This window comes from Rhinoderma darwinii, chromosome 11 (genome assembly GCF_050947455.1).
Source record: "Rhinoderma darwinii isolate aRhiDar2 chromosome 11, aRhiDar2.hap1, whole genome shotgun sequence".
Classification (NCBI taxonomy): domain Eukaryota; kingdom Metazoa; phylum Chordata; class Amphibia; order Anura; family Rhinodermatidae; genus Rhinoderma; species Rhinoderma darwinii.
The window spans coordinates 95,774,572-95,793,518 of record NC_134697.1 but is presented as its reverse complement, the minus strand read 5'-3'; the positions used below and the strand labels follow the sequence as shown (position 1 = coordinate 95,793,518).

Genomic DNA, 18,947 nt, shown 5'->3' with positions numbered 1-18,947 from the left:
GAAAAACATCGCTGGAATCAGGGAGACGACGCTATTCAGTTCAGTAACCAGTTCAACTTATGCGACCTAGTGACAGCTCCTCTTTAAGTTGCCCACACATCGTACCATAGATGCACATAGTGATAGTTGATAACATTACCTTTTTTGAGTTGGGTTGTTAATCATTACTGTTAACACTTTTACTAATGGGTAATTTTGGACCAACGGTTGACCAATTTTAGATCTTTAGATGTTACCGAACTTGTAAAACCTGTAATATTATAGACAAGGAGCAGGTCCTGATTTGTTACTACTTCTTTCCTAGGTTCCTGCTTCAGGCAATGGGGACATCTTCCGGGAGTACATCAAGGAAGAAACACCCCACCAATAAAGACTACCACCCCCAATCTCCAACCACGCCAGATAAGTAAGACTTTAGTGGCTAGAAAATTATTGTAAATTTCACCTAAAATTTAACCTTCCTTTTAATATAGGTTCACTGGACGTATGCCAGAGGTCAAATTTTCTACAATATTAGGAGCAAGAGTCACCTAATCTGCTGATTCTACCGTTCTATACACAATGACATTACACACTCTGTTCAGGTAGTGGCGCCGATAGGATCACACTGTGTAGTCTCTTTGTCTCATTAACACTCTCGGAGATCTTCTCGATGTTCTGCCGGATCTCCTCAATCTAAAAATAGACATAGAGATTATGAAGAACATGAGTGGAAAGTGAACCCAAGCCAAAAACAGGAAGAGATTTTTTTTTCGTGAGATAAATTATGAATTGTTCGACCCAAATGGTTGTAATCCAGAAAATGACAGTAGATTGTAAGCTTCTATGGGCCGTGCAATATGTTGCTGCTATATAAGAGAATGATATTATATATGAGAACATACATGCATATAAGCAGATAACTACTCTCACCTGAGCAAAGAAATCATCCATGAAGGCCGCATTGTCGATGGAAATGTCAATGTCGTCTGTGTCATCTGTGTCCTGAGTCTACAACACAGAGGAAAAGTGCAAAATGTAAAACATGACCAGAGCTTTACATGGAACGACACGTGTAACATGCAAAATTCAATAGCTGAAGGTGCCATAAGCTACATGTGTATGTCCAATGCAAAGAGAGATAGATAGATAGATAGATAGATAGATAGATAGATAGATAGATAGATAGATAGATAGATAGATAGATAGATAGATAGATAGATAGATAGATAAGCTAGCAGATAGAACAAAAGTCATAGTATATAAGGACACCATATGCACACAATATATGAGCACACAGTATATCAGCACACAGCATATCAGCACACAGTATATCAGCACACAGTACATCCGCACACAGTACATCAGCACACAGTACATCAGCACACAGTATATCAGCACACAGTATATCAGCACACAGTATATCAGCACACAGTATATCAGCACACAGTATATCAGCACAAAGTATATCAGCACACAGTATATCAGCACACAGTATATCAGCACACAGTATATCAGCACACAGTACATCAGCACACAGTATATCAGCACAAAGTATATCAGCACACAGTACATCAGCACACAGTATATCAGCACAAAGTATATCAGCACACAGTATATCAGCACACAGTACATCAGCACACAGTATATCAGCACAAAGTATATCAGCACACAGTATATCAGCACACAGTATATCAGCACACAGTATATCAGCACACAGTATATCAGCACACAGTATATCAGCACACAGTATATCAGCACAAAGTATATCAGCACACAGTATATCAGCACACAGTATATCAGCACACAGTATATCAGCACACAGTATATCAGCACACAGTATATCAGCACACAGTACATCCGCACACAGTACATCAGCACACAGTATATCCGCACACAGTATACACACAGTATATCAGCAAACAGTATATCAGCACACAGTATATCAGCACACAGTATATCAGCACGCAGTATATCAGCACGCAGTATATCAGCACGCAGTATATCAGCACGCAGTATATCAGCACACAGTATATCAGCACGCAGTATATCAGCACACAGTATATCCGCACACAGCATATCCGCACACAGTATATCAGCACACAGTATATCTGCATACAGTATACACACAGTATATCAGCACACAGTATATGAGCACACAGTATATACACAGTATATCAGCACACAGTATATCAGCACACAGTATATCCGCACACAGTACATCAGCACACAGTATATCAGCACACAGTATATCCGCACACAGTATATCAGCACACAGTATATCAGCACACAGTATACACACAGTATATCAGCACGCAGTATATCCGCACACAGTATATCCGCACACAGTATATCCGCACACAGTATATCAGCACACAGTATATCAGCACACAGTACATCAGCACACAGTATATCTGCATACAGTATATCAGCACACAGTATATGAGCACACAGTATATCTGCACACAGTATATCCGCACACAGTATATCCGAACAGAGTATATCAGCACACAGCATATCAGCACACAGTACATCCGCACACAGTACATCAGCACACAGTATATCAGCACACAGTATATCAGCACACAGTATATCAGCACACAGAATATCAGCACAAATTATATCAGCACACAGTATATTAGCACACAGTATATGAGCACACAGTATATCTGCACACAGTATATCCGCACACAGTATATCAGCACACAGCATATCAGCACACAGTATATCAGCACAAAGTATATCAGCACACAGTATATTAGCACACAGTATATCCGCACACAGTATACACACAGTATATCAGCACACAGTAAACACACAGTATATCAGCACGCAGTATATCAGCACACAGTACATCAGCACACAGCATATCAGCACACAGTATATCAGCACAAAGTATATCAGCACACAGTATATTAGCACACAGTATATCCGCACACAGTATACACACAGTATATCAGCACACAGTAAACACACAGTATATCAGCACGCAGTATATCCGCACACAGTATATCAGCACACAGTATATCAGCACACAGTATATGAGCACACAGTATATGAGCACACAGTATATCCGCACACAGAATATCCGCAAACAGTATATCAGCACACAGTATATCAGCACACAGTATACACACAGTATATCAGCACGCAGTATATCCGCACACAGTATATCCGCACACAGTATATCAGCACACAGTATATGAGCACACAGTATATGAGCACACAGTATATCAGCACGCAGTATATCCGCACACAGTATATCAGCACACAGTATATCAGCACACAGTATATCAGCACACAGTATATGAGCACACAGTATATCCGCACACAGTATATCAGCACACAGTATATCAGCACACAGTATACACACAGTATATCAGCACGCAGTATATCCGCACACAGTATATCCGCACACAGTATATCCGCACACAGTATATCCGCACACAGTATATCCGCACACAGTATATCCGCACACAGTATATCAGCACACAGTATATCAGCACACAGTATATCAGCACACAGTATATCAGCACACAGTATATCAGCACACAGTATATCCGCACACAGTATACACACAGTATATCAGCACACAGTATATGAGCACACAGTATATCAGCACACAATATATCAGCACACAGTATATGAGCATACAGTATATCCGCACACAGTATATCAGCACACAGTATATGAGCACACAGTATACACACAGTATATCAGCATACAGTACATCAGCACGCAGTATATCAGCACGCAGTATATCCGCACACAGTATATCAGCACACAGTATATCAGCACACAGTATATCCACACACAGTACATCCACACACAGTATATCCGCACACAGCATATCAGCACACAGCATATCAGCACACAGTATATGAGCACACAGTATATGAGCACACAGTATATGAGCACACAGTATATCCGCACACAGTATATCAGCACACAGTATATCAGCACACAGTATATCAGCACACAGTATATCCGCACACAGTATACACACAGTATATCAGCACACAGTATATCAGCACACAGTATATCAGCACACAGTATATGAGCACACAGTATATCAGCACACAGTATATGAGCACACAGTATATGAGCACACAGTATATCCGCACACAGTATATCCGCACACAGTATATCAGCACACAGTATATACGCACACAGTATATACGCACACAGTATACACACAGTATATCAGCACACAGTATATCAGCACACAGTATATCAGCACACAGTATATCCGCACACAGTATACACACAGTATATCAGCACACAGTATATCCGCACGCAGTATATCCGCACACAGTATATCAACACACAGTATATCCGCACACAGTATACACACAGTAAATCAGCACACAGTATATCAGCACACAGTATACACACAGTATATCAGCACACAGTATATCCGCACACAGTATATCAGCACACAGTATATCAGCACACAGTATATCAGCACACAGTATATCAGCACACAGTATATCCGCACACAGTATATCCGCACACAGTATATCCGCACACAGTATATCCGCACACAGTATATTCGCACACAGTATATCAGCACACAGTATATCCGCACACAGTATACACACAGTATATCAGCACACAGTATATCAGCACACAGTATACACACAGTATATTAGCACACAGTATATCAGCACACAGTATACACACAGTATATCCGCACACAGTATATCAGCACACAGTATATCAGCACACAGTATATCCGCACACAGTACATCCGCACACCGTATATCAGCACACAGTATATCAGCACACAGTACATCAGCACACAGTATATCCGCACACAGTATATCCGCACACAGTATATCAGCACACGGTATATCAGCACACGGTATATCAGCACACAGTATATCCGCACACAGTATACACACAGTATATCAGCACACAGTATATGAGCACACAGTATATGAGCACACAGTATATCAGCACACAGTATATCAGCACACAGTATATCAGCACACAGTATATCAGCACACAGTATATCAGCACACAGTATATCCGCACACAGTATACACACAGTATATCAGCACACAGTATACACACAGTGTATCCGCACGCAGTATATCCGCACACAGTATAACCGCACACAGTATATCAGCACACAGTACATCCACACACAGTATATCAGCACACAATATATCCGCACACAGTATATCCGTACACTATACATCAGCACACAGTATACACATAATATATCTGCACACAGTACATCAGCACACATAGTATATCTGCACACAGTACATCATCACATAGTATATCAGCACACAGTACATCAGCACACAGTATATCAGCATACAGTATATCAGCACATAGTATATCCGCACACAGTATACACACAGTATATCAGCACACAGTATATCAGCACACAGTATATCAGCACACAGTATATCCGCACACAGTATATCAGCACACAGTACATCAGCACACAGTATATCCGCACACAGTACATCAGCACACAGTATATCCGCACACAGTATATCCGCACACAGTATATCAGCAAACAATATATCAGCACACAGTATACACACAGTATATCCGCACGCAGTATATCCGCACACAGTATATCCGCACACAGTATATCAGCACACAGTACATCCACACACAGTATATCAGCACACAATATATCCGCACACAGTATATCCGTACACTATACATCAGCACACAGTATACACATAGTATATCTGCACACAGTACATCAGCACACATAGTATATCTGCACACAGTACATCAGCACATAGTATATCAGCACACAGTACATCAGCACACAGTACATCAGCATACAGTATATCAGCACACAGTATATCAGCATACAGTTTATCAGCACATAGTATATCCGCACACAGTATACACACAGTATATCAGCACACAGTATATCAGCACACAGTATATCAGCACACAGTATATCCGCACACAGTATATCAGCATACAGTACATCAGCACACAGTACATCAGCACACAGTATATCCGCACACAGTATATCCGCACACAGTATATCCGCACACAGTATATCCGCACACAATATATCAGCACACAGTATATCAGCATACAGTACATCAGCACACAGTATATCCGCACACAGTATATCCGCACACAGTATATCCGCACACAGTATATCAGCACACAGTACATCCGCACACAGTACATCCGCACACAGTACATCAGCACACAGTATATCCGCACACAGTACATCAGCACAAAGTACATCAGCACACAGTACATCAGCACACAGTACATCAGCACACAGTACATCAGCACACAGTATATCCGCACACAGTACATCAGCACACAGTACATGAGCACACAGTATATCCGCACACAGTATATCAGCACACAGTATATCAGCACACAGTATATCAGCACACAGTATATCCGCACACAGTATATCAGCACACAGTATATCAGCACACAGTATATCAGCACACAGTATATCCGCACACAGTATATCAGCACACAGCATATCAGCACACAGCATATCAGCACACAGTATATGAGCACACAGTATATCAGCACACAGTATATCAGCACACAGTATATCAGCACACAGTATATCAGCACACAGTATATCCACACACAGTATATCCGCACACAGTATATCCGCACACAGTATATCAGCACACAGTATATCTGCATACAGTATACACACAGTATATCCGCACACAGTGTATCAGCACACAGTACATCAGCACACAGTATATGAGCACACAGTATATCCGCACACAGTATATCAGCACACAGTATATCAGCACACAGTATATCAGCACACAGTATATCCGCACACAGTATATACACAGTATATCCGCACACAGTACATCCGCACACAGTACATCCGCACACAGTACATCCGCACACAGTACATCAGCACACAGTACATCCGCACACAGTACATCAGCACACAGTACATCAGCACACAGTATATGAGCACACAGTATATGAGCACACAGTATATCCGCACACAGTATATCAGCACACAGTATATCAGCACACAGTATATCAGCACACAGTATATCAGCACACAGTATATCAGCACACAGTATATCAGCACACAGCATATCAGCACACAGCATATCCGCACACAGTATATCCACACACAGTATATCAGCACATAGTATATCAGCACACAGTATATCAGCACACAGTATATCCGCACACAGTATACACACAGTATATCAGCACACAGTATATGAGCACACAGTATATGAGCACACAGTATATCCGCACACAGTATATCCGCACACAGTATATCAGCACACAGTATATGAGCACACAGTATATGAGCACACAGTATATCCGCACACAGTATATCAGCACACAGTATATCAGCACACAGTATATCCGCACACAGTATATCCGCACACAGTATATCCGCACACAGTATACACACAGTATATCAGCACACAGTATATCAGCACACAGTATACACACAGTATATCCGCACGCAGTATATCCGCACACAGTATATCCGCAGACAGTATATCAGCACACAGTACATCCACACACAGTATATCAGCACACAATATATCCGCACACAGTATATCCGTACACTATACATCAGCACACAGTATACACATAGTATATCTGCACACAGTACATCAGCACACATAGTATATCTGCACATAGTATATCAGCACACAGTACATCAGCACACAGTATATCCGCACACAGTACATCAGCACACAGTATATCAGCACACAGTATATCAGCATACAGTATATCAGCACATAGTATATCCCCACACAGTATACACACAGTATATCAGCACACAGTATATCAGCACACAGTATATCCGCACACAGTATATCAGCACACAGTATATGAGCACACAGTATACACACAGTATATCAGCACACAGTATATCCGCACACAGTATATCTGCACACAGTACATCAGCACACAGTACATCAGCACACAGTACATCAGCACACAGTATATCCGCACACAGTACATCCGCACACAGTACATCCGCACACAGTATATCCGCACACAATATATCAGCACACAGTATATCCGCACACAGTACATCCGCACACAGTACATCCGCACACAGTACATCAGCACACCGTATATCCGCACACAGTATATCCGCACACAGTACATCAGCACACAGTACATCAGCACACAGTACATCCGCACACAGTACATCAGCACACAGTACATCAGCACACAGTACATCCGCACACAGTACATCCGCACACAGTACATCAGCACACAGTACATCAGCACACAGTACATCCGCACACAGTATATCCGCACACAGTATATCCGCACACAGTATATCTGCATACAGTATACACACAGTATATCAGCACACAGTATATCAGCACACAGTACATCCGCACACAGTACATCGGCACACAGTATATCCGCACACAGTACATCAGCACACAGTACATCAGCACACAGTACATCAGCACACAGTACATGAGCACACAGTACATGAGCACACAGTATATCCGCACACAGTATATCCGCACACAGTATATCAGCACACAGTATATCAGCACACAGTATATCAGCACACAGTATATCCGCACACAGTATACACACAGTATATCAGCACACAGTATATCAGCACACAGTATATCAGCACACAGCATATCAGCACACAGTATATCAGCACACAGTATATCAGCACACAGTATATCAGCACACAAAATATCCGCACACAGTATATCCGCACACAGTATATCCGCACACAGTATATCAGCACACAGTATATCAGCACACAGTATATCAGCACACAGTATATGAGCACACAGTATATGAGCACACAGTATATCCGCACACAGTATATCCGCACACAGTATATCAGCACACAGTATATCAGCACACAGTATATGAGCACACAGTATATCCGCACACAGTATATCAGCACACAGTATATCCGCACACAGTATATCAGCACACAGTATATAAGCACGCAATATATCCGCACGCAGTATATCCGCACACAGTATATCAGCACACAGTATATCAGCACACAGTACATCCGCACACAGTACATCCGCACACAGTACATCCGCACACAGTACATCCGCACACAGTATATCCGCACACAGTACATCAGCACACAGTACATCAGCACACAGTACATCCGTACACAGTATATCAGCACACAGTATATCAGCACACAGTATATCAGCACACAGTATATCAGCACACAGTATATGAGCACACAGTATATCAGCACACAGTATATCAGCACACAGTATATCAGCACACAGTATATCAGCACACAGTATATCCGCACAAAGTATATCCGCACACAGTATATCCGCACACAGTATATCCGCACACAGTATACACACAGTATATCAGCACACAGTATATCAGCACACAGTATATCAGCACACAGTATATGAGCACACAGTATATGAGCACACAGTATATGAGCACACAGTATATCAGCACACAGTATATCAGCACACAGTATATCCGCACACAGTATATCAGCACACAGTATATCAGCACACAGTATATGAGCACACAGTATATCCGCACACAGTATATCAGCACACAGTATATCAGCACACAGTATATCCGCACACATTATACACACAGTATATCAGCACACAGTATATCAGCACACAGTATACACACAGTATATCAGCACGCAGTATATCCGCACACAGTATATCCGCACACAGTACATCCGCACACAGTATATCAGCACACAGTATATCAGCACACAGTATATCCGCACACAGTATACACATAGTATATCTGCACACAGTACATCAGCACACATAGTATATCTGCACACAGTACATCAGCACATAGTATATCAGCACACAGTACATCAGCACACAATACATCAGCATACAGTATATCAGCACATAGTATATCCGCACACAGTACATCCGCACACAGTACATCCGCACACAGTACATCCGCACACAGTATATCAGCACACAGTACATCAGCACACAGTACATCCGCACACAGTACATCCGCACACAGTACATCAGCACACAGTACATCAGCACACAGTACATCAGCACACAGTACATCAGCACACAGTACATCCGCACACAGTACATCCGCACACAGTACATCCGCACACAGTACATCCGCACACAGTACATCCGTACACAGTACATCAGCACACAGTACATCAGCACACAGTACATCCGCACACAGTACATCCGCACACAGTACATCCGCACACAGTACATCAGCACACAGTACATCAGCACACAGTACATCAGCACACAGTACATCCGCACACAGTACATCCGCACACAGTACATCAGCACACAGTACATCCGCACACAGTATATCTGCATACAGTATACACACAGTATATCAGCACACAGTATATGAGCACACAGTATATCAGCACACAGTATATCAGCACACAGTATATCAGCACACAGTATATGAGCACACAGTATATGAGCACACAGTATATGAGCACACAGTATATGAGCACACAGTATATCAGCACACAGTATATCCGCACACAGTATATCAGCACACAGTATATGAGCACACAGTATATCCGCACACAGTATATCAGCACACAGTATATCAGCACACAGTATATCCGCACACATTATACACACAGTATATCAGCACACAGTATATCAGCACACAGTATACACACAGTATATCAGCACGCAGTATATCCGCACACAGTATATCCGCACACAGTACATCCGCACACAGTATATCAGCACACAGTATATCAGCACACAGTATATCAGCACACAGTATATCCGCACACAGTATATCCGTACACTGTACATCAGCACACAGTATACACATAGTATATCTGCACACAGTACATCAGCACACATAGTATATCTGCACACAGTACATCAGCACACAGTACATCAGCACACAGTACATCAGCATACAGTATATCAGCACATAGTATATCCGCACACAGTACATCCGCACACAGTACATCCGCACACAGTACATCCGCACACAGTACATCCGCACACAGTACATCCGCACACAGTACATCCGCACACAGTATATCAGCACACAGTACATCAGCACACAGTACATCAGCACACAGTACATCCGCACACAGTACATCCGCACACAGTACATCCGCACACAGTACATCCGCACACAGTACATCCGCACACAGTACATCAGCACACAGTACATCAGCACACAGTACATCCGCACACAGTACATCCGCACACAGTACATCAGCACACAGTACATCAGCACACAGTACATCAGCACACAGTACATCCGCACACAGTACATCCGCACACAGTACATCAGCACACAGTACATCCGCACACAGTATATCTGCATACAGTATACACACAGTATATCAGCACACAGTATATCAGCACACAGTACATCAGCACACAGTACATCCGCACACAGTACATCCGCACACAGTACATCAGCTTATACAGTACAACCGCACACAGTATATCAGCACACAGTATATCCGCACACAGTATATCAGCACATAGTATATCAGCACACAGTACATCAGCACACAGTACATCAGCACACAGTACATCAGCACACAGTACATCCGCACACAGTACATCCGCACACAGTACATCCGCACACAGTACATCAGCACACAGTACATCAGCACACAGTACATCAGCACACAATATACACACAGTATATCCGCACACAGTATATCCGCACACAGTACATCCGCACACAGTATATCCGCACACAGTATATCCGTACACTGTACATCAGCACACAGTATACACATAGTATATCTGAACACAGAACATCAGCACACAGTATATCCGCACACAGTATATCCGCACACAGTATATCCACACACAGTACATCAGCACACAGTATATCTGCATACAGTATACACACAGTATATCCGCACACAGTGTATCAGCACACAGTACATCCGCACACAGTATATCAGCACACAGTATATCAGCACACAGTATATCAGCACACAGTACATCCACACACAGTATATCAGCACACAGTATATCAGCACACGGTATATCCGCACACAGTATATCTGCATACAGTATACACACAGTATATCCGCACACAGTGTATCCGCACACAGTATATCAGCACACAGTATATCAGTACACAGTACATCAGCGCACAGTACATCCGCACACAGTATTTCCGCACACAGTGTATCAGCACACAGTATATCCGCACACAGTACATCAGCACACAGTACATCAGCACACAGTATATCCGCACACAGTATATCAGCACACAGTATATCCGCACACAGTATATCCGCACACAGTATATCAGCACACAGTATATGAGCACACAGTATATCAGCACACAGTATATCAGCACACAGTACATCAGAACACAGTACATCAGCACACAGTAGATCCGCACACAGTACATCAGCACACAGTATATCCGCACACAGTACATCCGCACACAGTACATCCGCACACAGTACATCCGCACACAGTACATCCGCACACAGTACATCAGCACACAGTACATCCGCACACAGTACATCAGCACACAGTACATCAGCACACAGTACATCCGCACACAGTACATCCGCACACAGTACATCCGCACACAGTACATCCGCACACAGTACATCCGCACACAGTACATCCGCACACAGTACATCAGCACACAGTACATCAGCACACAGTACATCCGCACACAGTACATCAGCATACAGTACATCCGCACACAGTATATCAGCACACAGTATATCCGCACACAGTATATCAGCACATAGTATATCAGCACACAGTACGTCAGCACACAGTACGTCAGCACACAGTACGTCAGCACACAGTACATCCGCACACAGTACATCAGCACACAGTACATCAGCACACAGTACATCAGCACACAATATACACACAGTATATCCGCACACAGTATATCCGCACACAGTATATCCGCACACAGTACATCCGCACACAGTATATCAGCACACAGTATATCCGCACACAGTATATCCGCACACAGTATATCCACACACAGTACATAAGCACACAGTATATCTGCATACAGTATACACACAGTATATCCGCACACAGTGTATCAGCACACAGTACATCCGCACACAGTATATCAGCACACAGTATATCAGCGCACAGTATATCAGCACACAGTACATCCACACACAGTACATCCACACACAGTATATCAGCACACAGTATATCAGCACACAGTATATCAGCACACAGTATATCCGCACACAGTACATCAGCACACAGTATATCTGCATACAGTATACACACAGTATATCAGCGCACAGTATATCAGCACACAGTATATCCGCACACAGTATACACACAGTATATCAGCACACAGTATATCAGCACACAGTATATCAGCACACAGTATATCAGCACGCAGTATATCCGCACACAGTATATCCGCACACAGTATATCAGCACACATTACATCCACACACAGTATATCAGCACACAGTATATCCGCACACAGTATATCCGTACACTGTACATCAGCACACAGTATACACATAGTATATCTGAACACAGTACATCAGCACACATAGTATATCTGCACACAGTACATCAGCACATAGTATATCAGCACACAGTACATCAGCACACAGTACATCAGCACACAGTACATCAGCACACAGTACATCAGCACACAGTACATCAGCACACAGTATATCAGCATACAGTATATCAGCACATAGTATATCCGCACACAGTATACACACAGTATATCAGCACACAGTATATCAGTACACAGTATATCCGCACACAGTATATCAGCATACAGTATATCAGCACATAGTATATCCGCACACAGTATACACACAGTATATCAGCACACAGTATATCAGTACACAGTACATCTGCACACAGTACATCCGCACACAGTATATCAGCACACAGTATATCCGCACACAGTATATCCGCACACAGTATATCCACACACAGTACATCAGCACACAGTATATCTGCATACAGTATACACACAGTATATCCGCACACAGTGTATCAGCACACAGTACATCCGCACACAGTATATCAGCACATAGTATATCAGCACACAGTACATCAGCACACAGTACATCCACACACAGTACATCCACACACAGTATATCAGCACACAGTATATCAGCACACAGTATATCCGCACACAGTACATCAGCACACAGTATATCTGCATACAGTATACACACAGTGTATCCGCACACAGTATATCAGCACACAGTATATCAGTACACAGTACATCAGCGCACAGTACATCCGCACACAGTATATCCGCAAACAGTATTTCCGCACACAGTGTATCAGCACACAGTACATCCGCACACAGTACATCAGCACACAGTACATCAGCACACAGTACATCAGCACACAGTACATCAGCACACAGTATATCCGCACACAGTATATCCGCACACAGTACATCAGCACACAGTATATCAGCACACAGTACATCCGCACACAGTATATCAGCACACAGTACATCCGCACACAGTATATCAGCACACAGTATACACACAGTAGATCCTCACACAGTATATCATCACACAGTATATCAGCACACAGTATATCAGCACACAGTATATATCAATCAGCACACAGTATATCAGCACACAGTATATCAGCACACAGTATATCAGCACACAGTATACACACAGTAGATCCTCACACAGTATATCAGCACACAGTATATCAGCACACAGTATATCAGCACACAGTATATATCAATCAGCACACAGTATATCAGCACACAGTATATATCAGCACACAGTATATCAGCACACAGTATGCACACAGTATACCAGCACACAGTATATCAGCACACAGTATATCCGCATACAGTATACACACAGTATATCAGCACACAGTGTATCAGCACACAGTATATCCGCACACAGTATATCCGCAAACAGTATACACACAGTATATCAGCACACAGTGTATCAGCACACAGTATATCCGCACACAGTATATCCGCACACAGTATACACACAGTATATCAGCACACAGTATATCAGCGCACAGTATATCCGCACACAGTATATCTGCACACAGTATATCCGCACACAGTATATCAGCACACAGTATATCCGCACACAGTGTATCAGCACACAGTGTATCAGCATACAGTGTATCAGCACACAGTACATCCGCACACAGTATGGGTACAGGGTGTGACTAATAATTGGGGGATTCACGATTGATCTTTTTTAACCCTTGTGCTCTGTCACTTTCGATGTGTAGTCCTCTCATTCCTGGGATGTTTACAGTCCTCTTGCAGTCAATCGTTTCATGACTCATAGCTGGTGTCTCGTGATCGGGGTAAATCTCTTCATCATCCTGACAGCTTCTGACAGTCTCATAGGTTTAGTGTTGCTCTAACTAGAGGCCGGTTCCTCTCTGCGTCCGGCCTTACAAGTTGCAATTCACTGGAAGCCTCTGCTGTGGGCCAGATGGTCAGTGGATAATCTCCCTAATACCTATAACACGTTATTAAGGTTTTTACTGTTTGGTGGGGGAGGGTCAGATCTCCAGACAAATTCAGGCAATGCATCCGACAGACCGGGAAATTTCTATGAGCTTCAAAAACACAGAAGTACGTCAAGTAATATTTTTAGATTTTTTGAAAAACTGCACATTATAAAATTTTCTTCTCACTCTACCAAATCTAAATACCCAGGTTCTGAAATTCTGGATCCAAAGAGGGATCATCGAGAGGATAAGAACAGAGTTTAGGGTATCGGGCAGGCCCCTCTTTCTTCGAAGCCCTGTGATTTTGAGTTACCCCCGGATTAATTTTTTGGGTACTATCATTTACGCGCTACACGTCTTCTAAATCTTCATGCAGGATTAGTACAGTTTGGAACAAATCTGAAATGGTCAAGAGATTATCTGTACAAATGCCCAGAAAGGGTCGTCCTATCAGAAGATACCTCATGGGCCCCTCCTAGAACCATAGAAACTCAAGATGTACATAATGCTTCCTCTGGAAAGTTCCATCGACTACTCCAACGCGTGGATGGAGATGAGAATGTATCTTCTGAAGGAGGAGCTCATTTTCCTGGGACCACTCAGCACCATGAATATCAGGACAGCTTGGTGGGGGATGTTGACTTTCCTTGTATAGGACTCTTAGGCAGTATACACAGGTGGATATTGAGAATACATCCACACATTTTTAGTTTGTCTTCCTAACTTCTAAAAATAATACAATTCAAAAATATAAAACCTACATCTTGTCCCTGGAGCCAATTATCTACGTTAACAATGTGGCAGCGTTGGGTTACCAGGTGGCGACGCTTTATACTAACATTGCCACACCTGGTGGGTGAAATATAAAAAGCTGATATTATTGAAAAAATTCTTAAAGTTTTTTTTCTGGCAAATAATCTGGATCTTTGTCAGCTAGGATAAAGGAATCTATTATAGTGACGGGGTGATGGACTGCGAAATGACTCCAAGCACTGTGAAAATTGTCGAATAGATTTAATGATCCACTCTTGATGTTAGAAAAACATTTCCCTGTGAACTCTCTGGTCCCTTAAGGTTGTGAGTTAAAATCTGATAATCCCCCCCCCCCCCCCCAATTCCTAATTTTCACATTTTCTTATGGGAAAAAACAAAACAAAAATATAAATAAAAACTATTTTCAAATACCCTGTTAGGAAATTTTTAATAAATTAAGGGGACTGACTAAATTGCTGCCTTCGTTAATTAGCCAGAGCCAACAGTGTCTACAAAGAGTGTCACTGACTCTGGAGGACCCATTACATAGACAGCCCTTTAATTTCATTGGTGACCAAGTTATGCTTCATTTCCCCTCTTGGAGCAGTGCAGAGGAATTGAACACTTGCTGCCAGGTTCTCTTGCAGATTAAAGCTGATCACCGGGGATTTTAGTAGTGGGACACACATGCTCATAGTAAAAGACAGTCGTACACACATCCTAATGCCCTTAGATCTTTCAGCAGAATTTGACATCGTTGACCGTGACATCTTAATACATAGACTTAAAGCGGGAACTTATTAAACACTTTATGGCCGTGTTCTGGCGTAGAAAAATTGCTATTAGCGACTTTTCCAAAAAAAAAAAAAAAATTAGCAACTTTTTGCTTTTCACCACTTTTTAAAAAAATGGGACGAGGCTTTACTAGAGGCAGCCCTTGTGTTACATGTCCTGGACAACCCCTTTAGCCCTATCCCGGCATCCGTCGGGTTGGGTTGTAAGGAGTGGGCTCACAGGCTAAGGCCGCTCCATAGAACGACAGCCGACGCTTCCTTGTAATGAGCAGTATCCCATTCATCTAACCCCTTCGATGCCACGGTCAATAGCAACCAGAACTTCTAAGCCATTAGAATGAGGGGGGCACCCTCATGGAATCACGATATACTCCATTACATTAGTAATGCATTATATCATGTAAGCGATCACTGGTTCAAGTCCCATAGGGCGAATAGTTAAAAACAGTTAAATATTTGAACACGTTTTTCATATATTAAAGAAATAAAAATATTAAAAGTTCATAAAACCCCTTTTTTTCTATTTTCCCCAAAACCAATGTAAAAAAAATTAGCATAACTGGTATCGCCGCTTTGGTATTATTGTACTATTACAATATAACTTTACGCACAGTTAACGGCGTAAAAAAAAAAATGAATTCCAGAATCGCCTTTTTTTGGTCACCCACAAAAAAATGAAATAAAAAGTGTTAAAAAAAACATCATCTCATGTATCCCAAAATGGTACTGCAAAAAATAAGTCCTCACACGGCTCAATCACCGGAAAAATAAAAAAGTTCTGGCTCTCAGAATGCGGCGACACAAAACAAATTTTATCATTAAGGTTTTTTTTCCTTGTAAAAGTAGTAAAACTATATAAATTTGGTATAGCCGTAATCGTAACAACACGCAGAATAAAGTTATTCTGTTATTTATACCACAGTGTAAATTTAAGACCCAAAAATATGGTGAAATTTCAGGGTTTTTTTCCATTACTCACGCAAAAAAAGTTATCAAAAGTTAATCAAAAAATTCTATGTACCCCAAAGTAGTGCCATTAAAAACAAAAAACGTGTCCTGTAAAAAAGAAGTCCTCATACAGCTGTATCGACGGAAAAATAAAAAAAATCATATCTATTTGAATGTGACGATGGAAAAACACAAAAAATTGCTTGGTCATTAAGGCTTTAAAATAGGCTGGTCATTAAGGGGTTAAGGCTTTAAAATAGGCTGGTCATTAAGGGGTCAAAGTATAACCCTATATGTGCAAGTGTTCTTCATTTTTGAGTATAGATCGTCCAAAATTGTCTAAACCAAGACATTAGCGGTGAGGGACATCGAGGCTAAAATTAAAATTATTTTAACCTAAAAAATGTTCCTGACAGTTTTAATGTGTATAGGGATTTTCCAGAATCCACCATCAGCAGATTTCGGGGGAAACCAGGATCAGTATGTCGGGGGAGCTAGTCAAATTCTTATGTCCTATCCTTTTGTTTCCCCCAGAACTTGTGAGGACTTCTCCTTCCTGCTCCACCCTGACCTTACTAGACAGATACTCCAGTTCCGGGCAGCTCTCAAGCCTCTTAGCTCTGCTGTTCCGCAGATGGGTATACCCTGCTTCATCCATCGGCTCTAGTTCTATTCCTACAGCTGACCCATTTAGACCTACCCGATCCTGCTTTGTGAAATTAACGATCGAAACAAAAACTAAGCAATGATCAGGTAATACAAAGTGCAAATGAATGACAAACAGGATCCAGATATTAATGGCCTGAACAAAATACAATCAAATAGAGTACCAGGCAAAGTTAAAAAAAAAAACACCTCCAGATCAAAAAGCAAAGTCCATCAGCTGATCAAAAAAGTCCAAAACGTTTTTTAATGGAGGAACTAGGAACCTTGCAAGAACATTAAAGCATGTGTGATGTAACGCCCATGGCCGCGGACCATCAGGATTATTTAACATCCCCCCCCCCCCGACGGACTCAGCCATGGATCTGTGAGCGCTGGC

General features: G+C 42.1%; 1 protein-coding gene across 1 annotated transcript in view; it reads right to left on the bottom strand.

Moving 5' to 3' along the window:
- STX3 (syntaxin 3) overlaps positions 1 to 18,947 on the bottom strand; it is a 46,769-nt gene that overhangs the window by 15,794 nt on the left and 12,028 nt on the right. Inside the window, exons 2-3 of the mRNA XM_075842115.1 lie at positions 913 to 990; positions 576 to 675 (exon numbers count right to left, since the gene is read on the bottom strand). Coding sequence (XP_075698230.1) covers positions 576 to 675; positions 913 to 990 — 178 coding nt within the window. The remainder of the gene's footprint in view (positions 1 to 575; positions 676 to 912; positions 991 to 18,947) is intronic.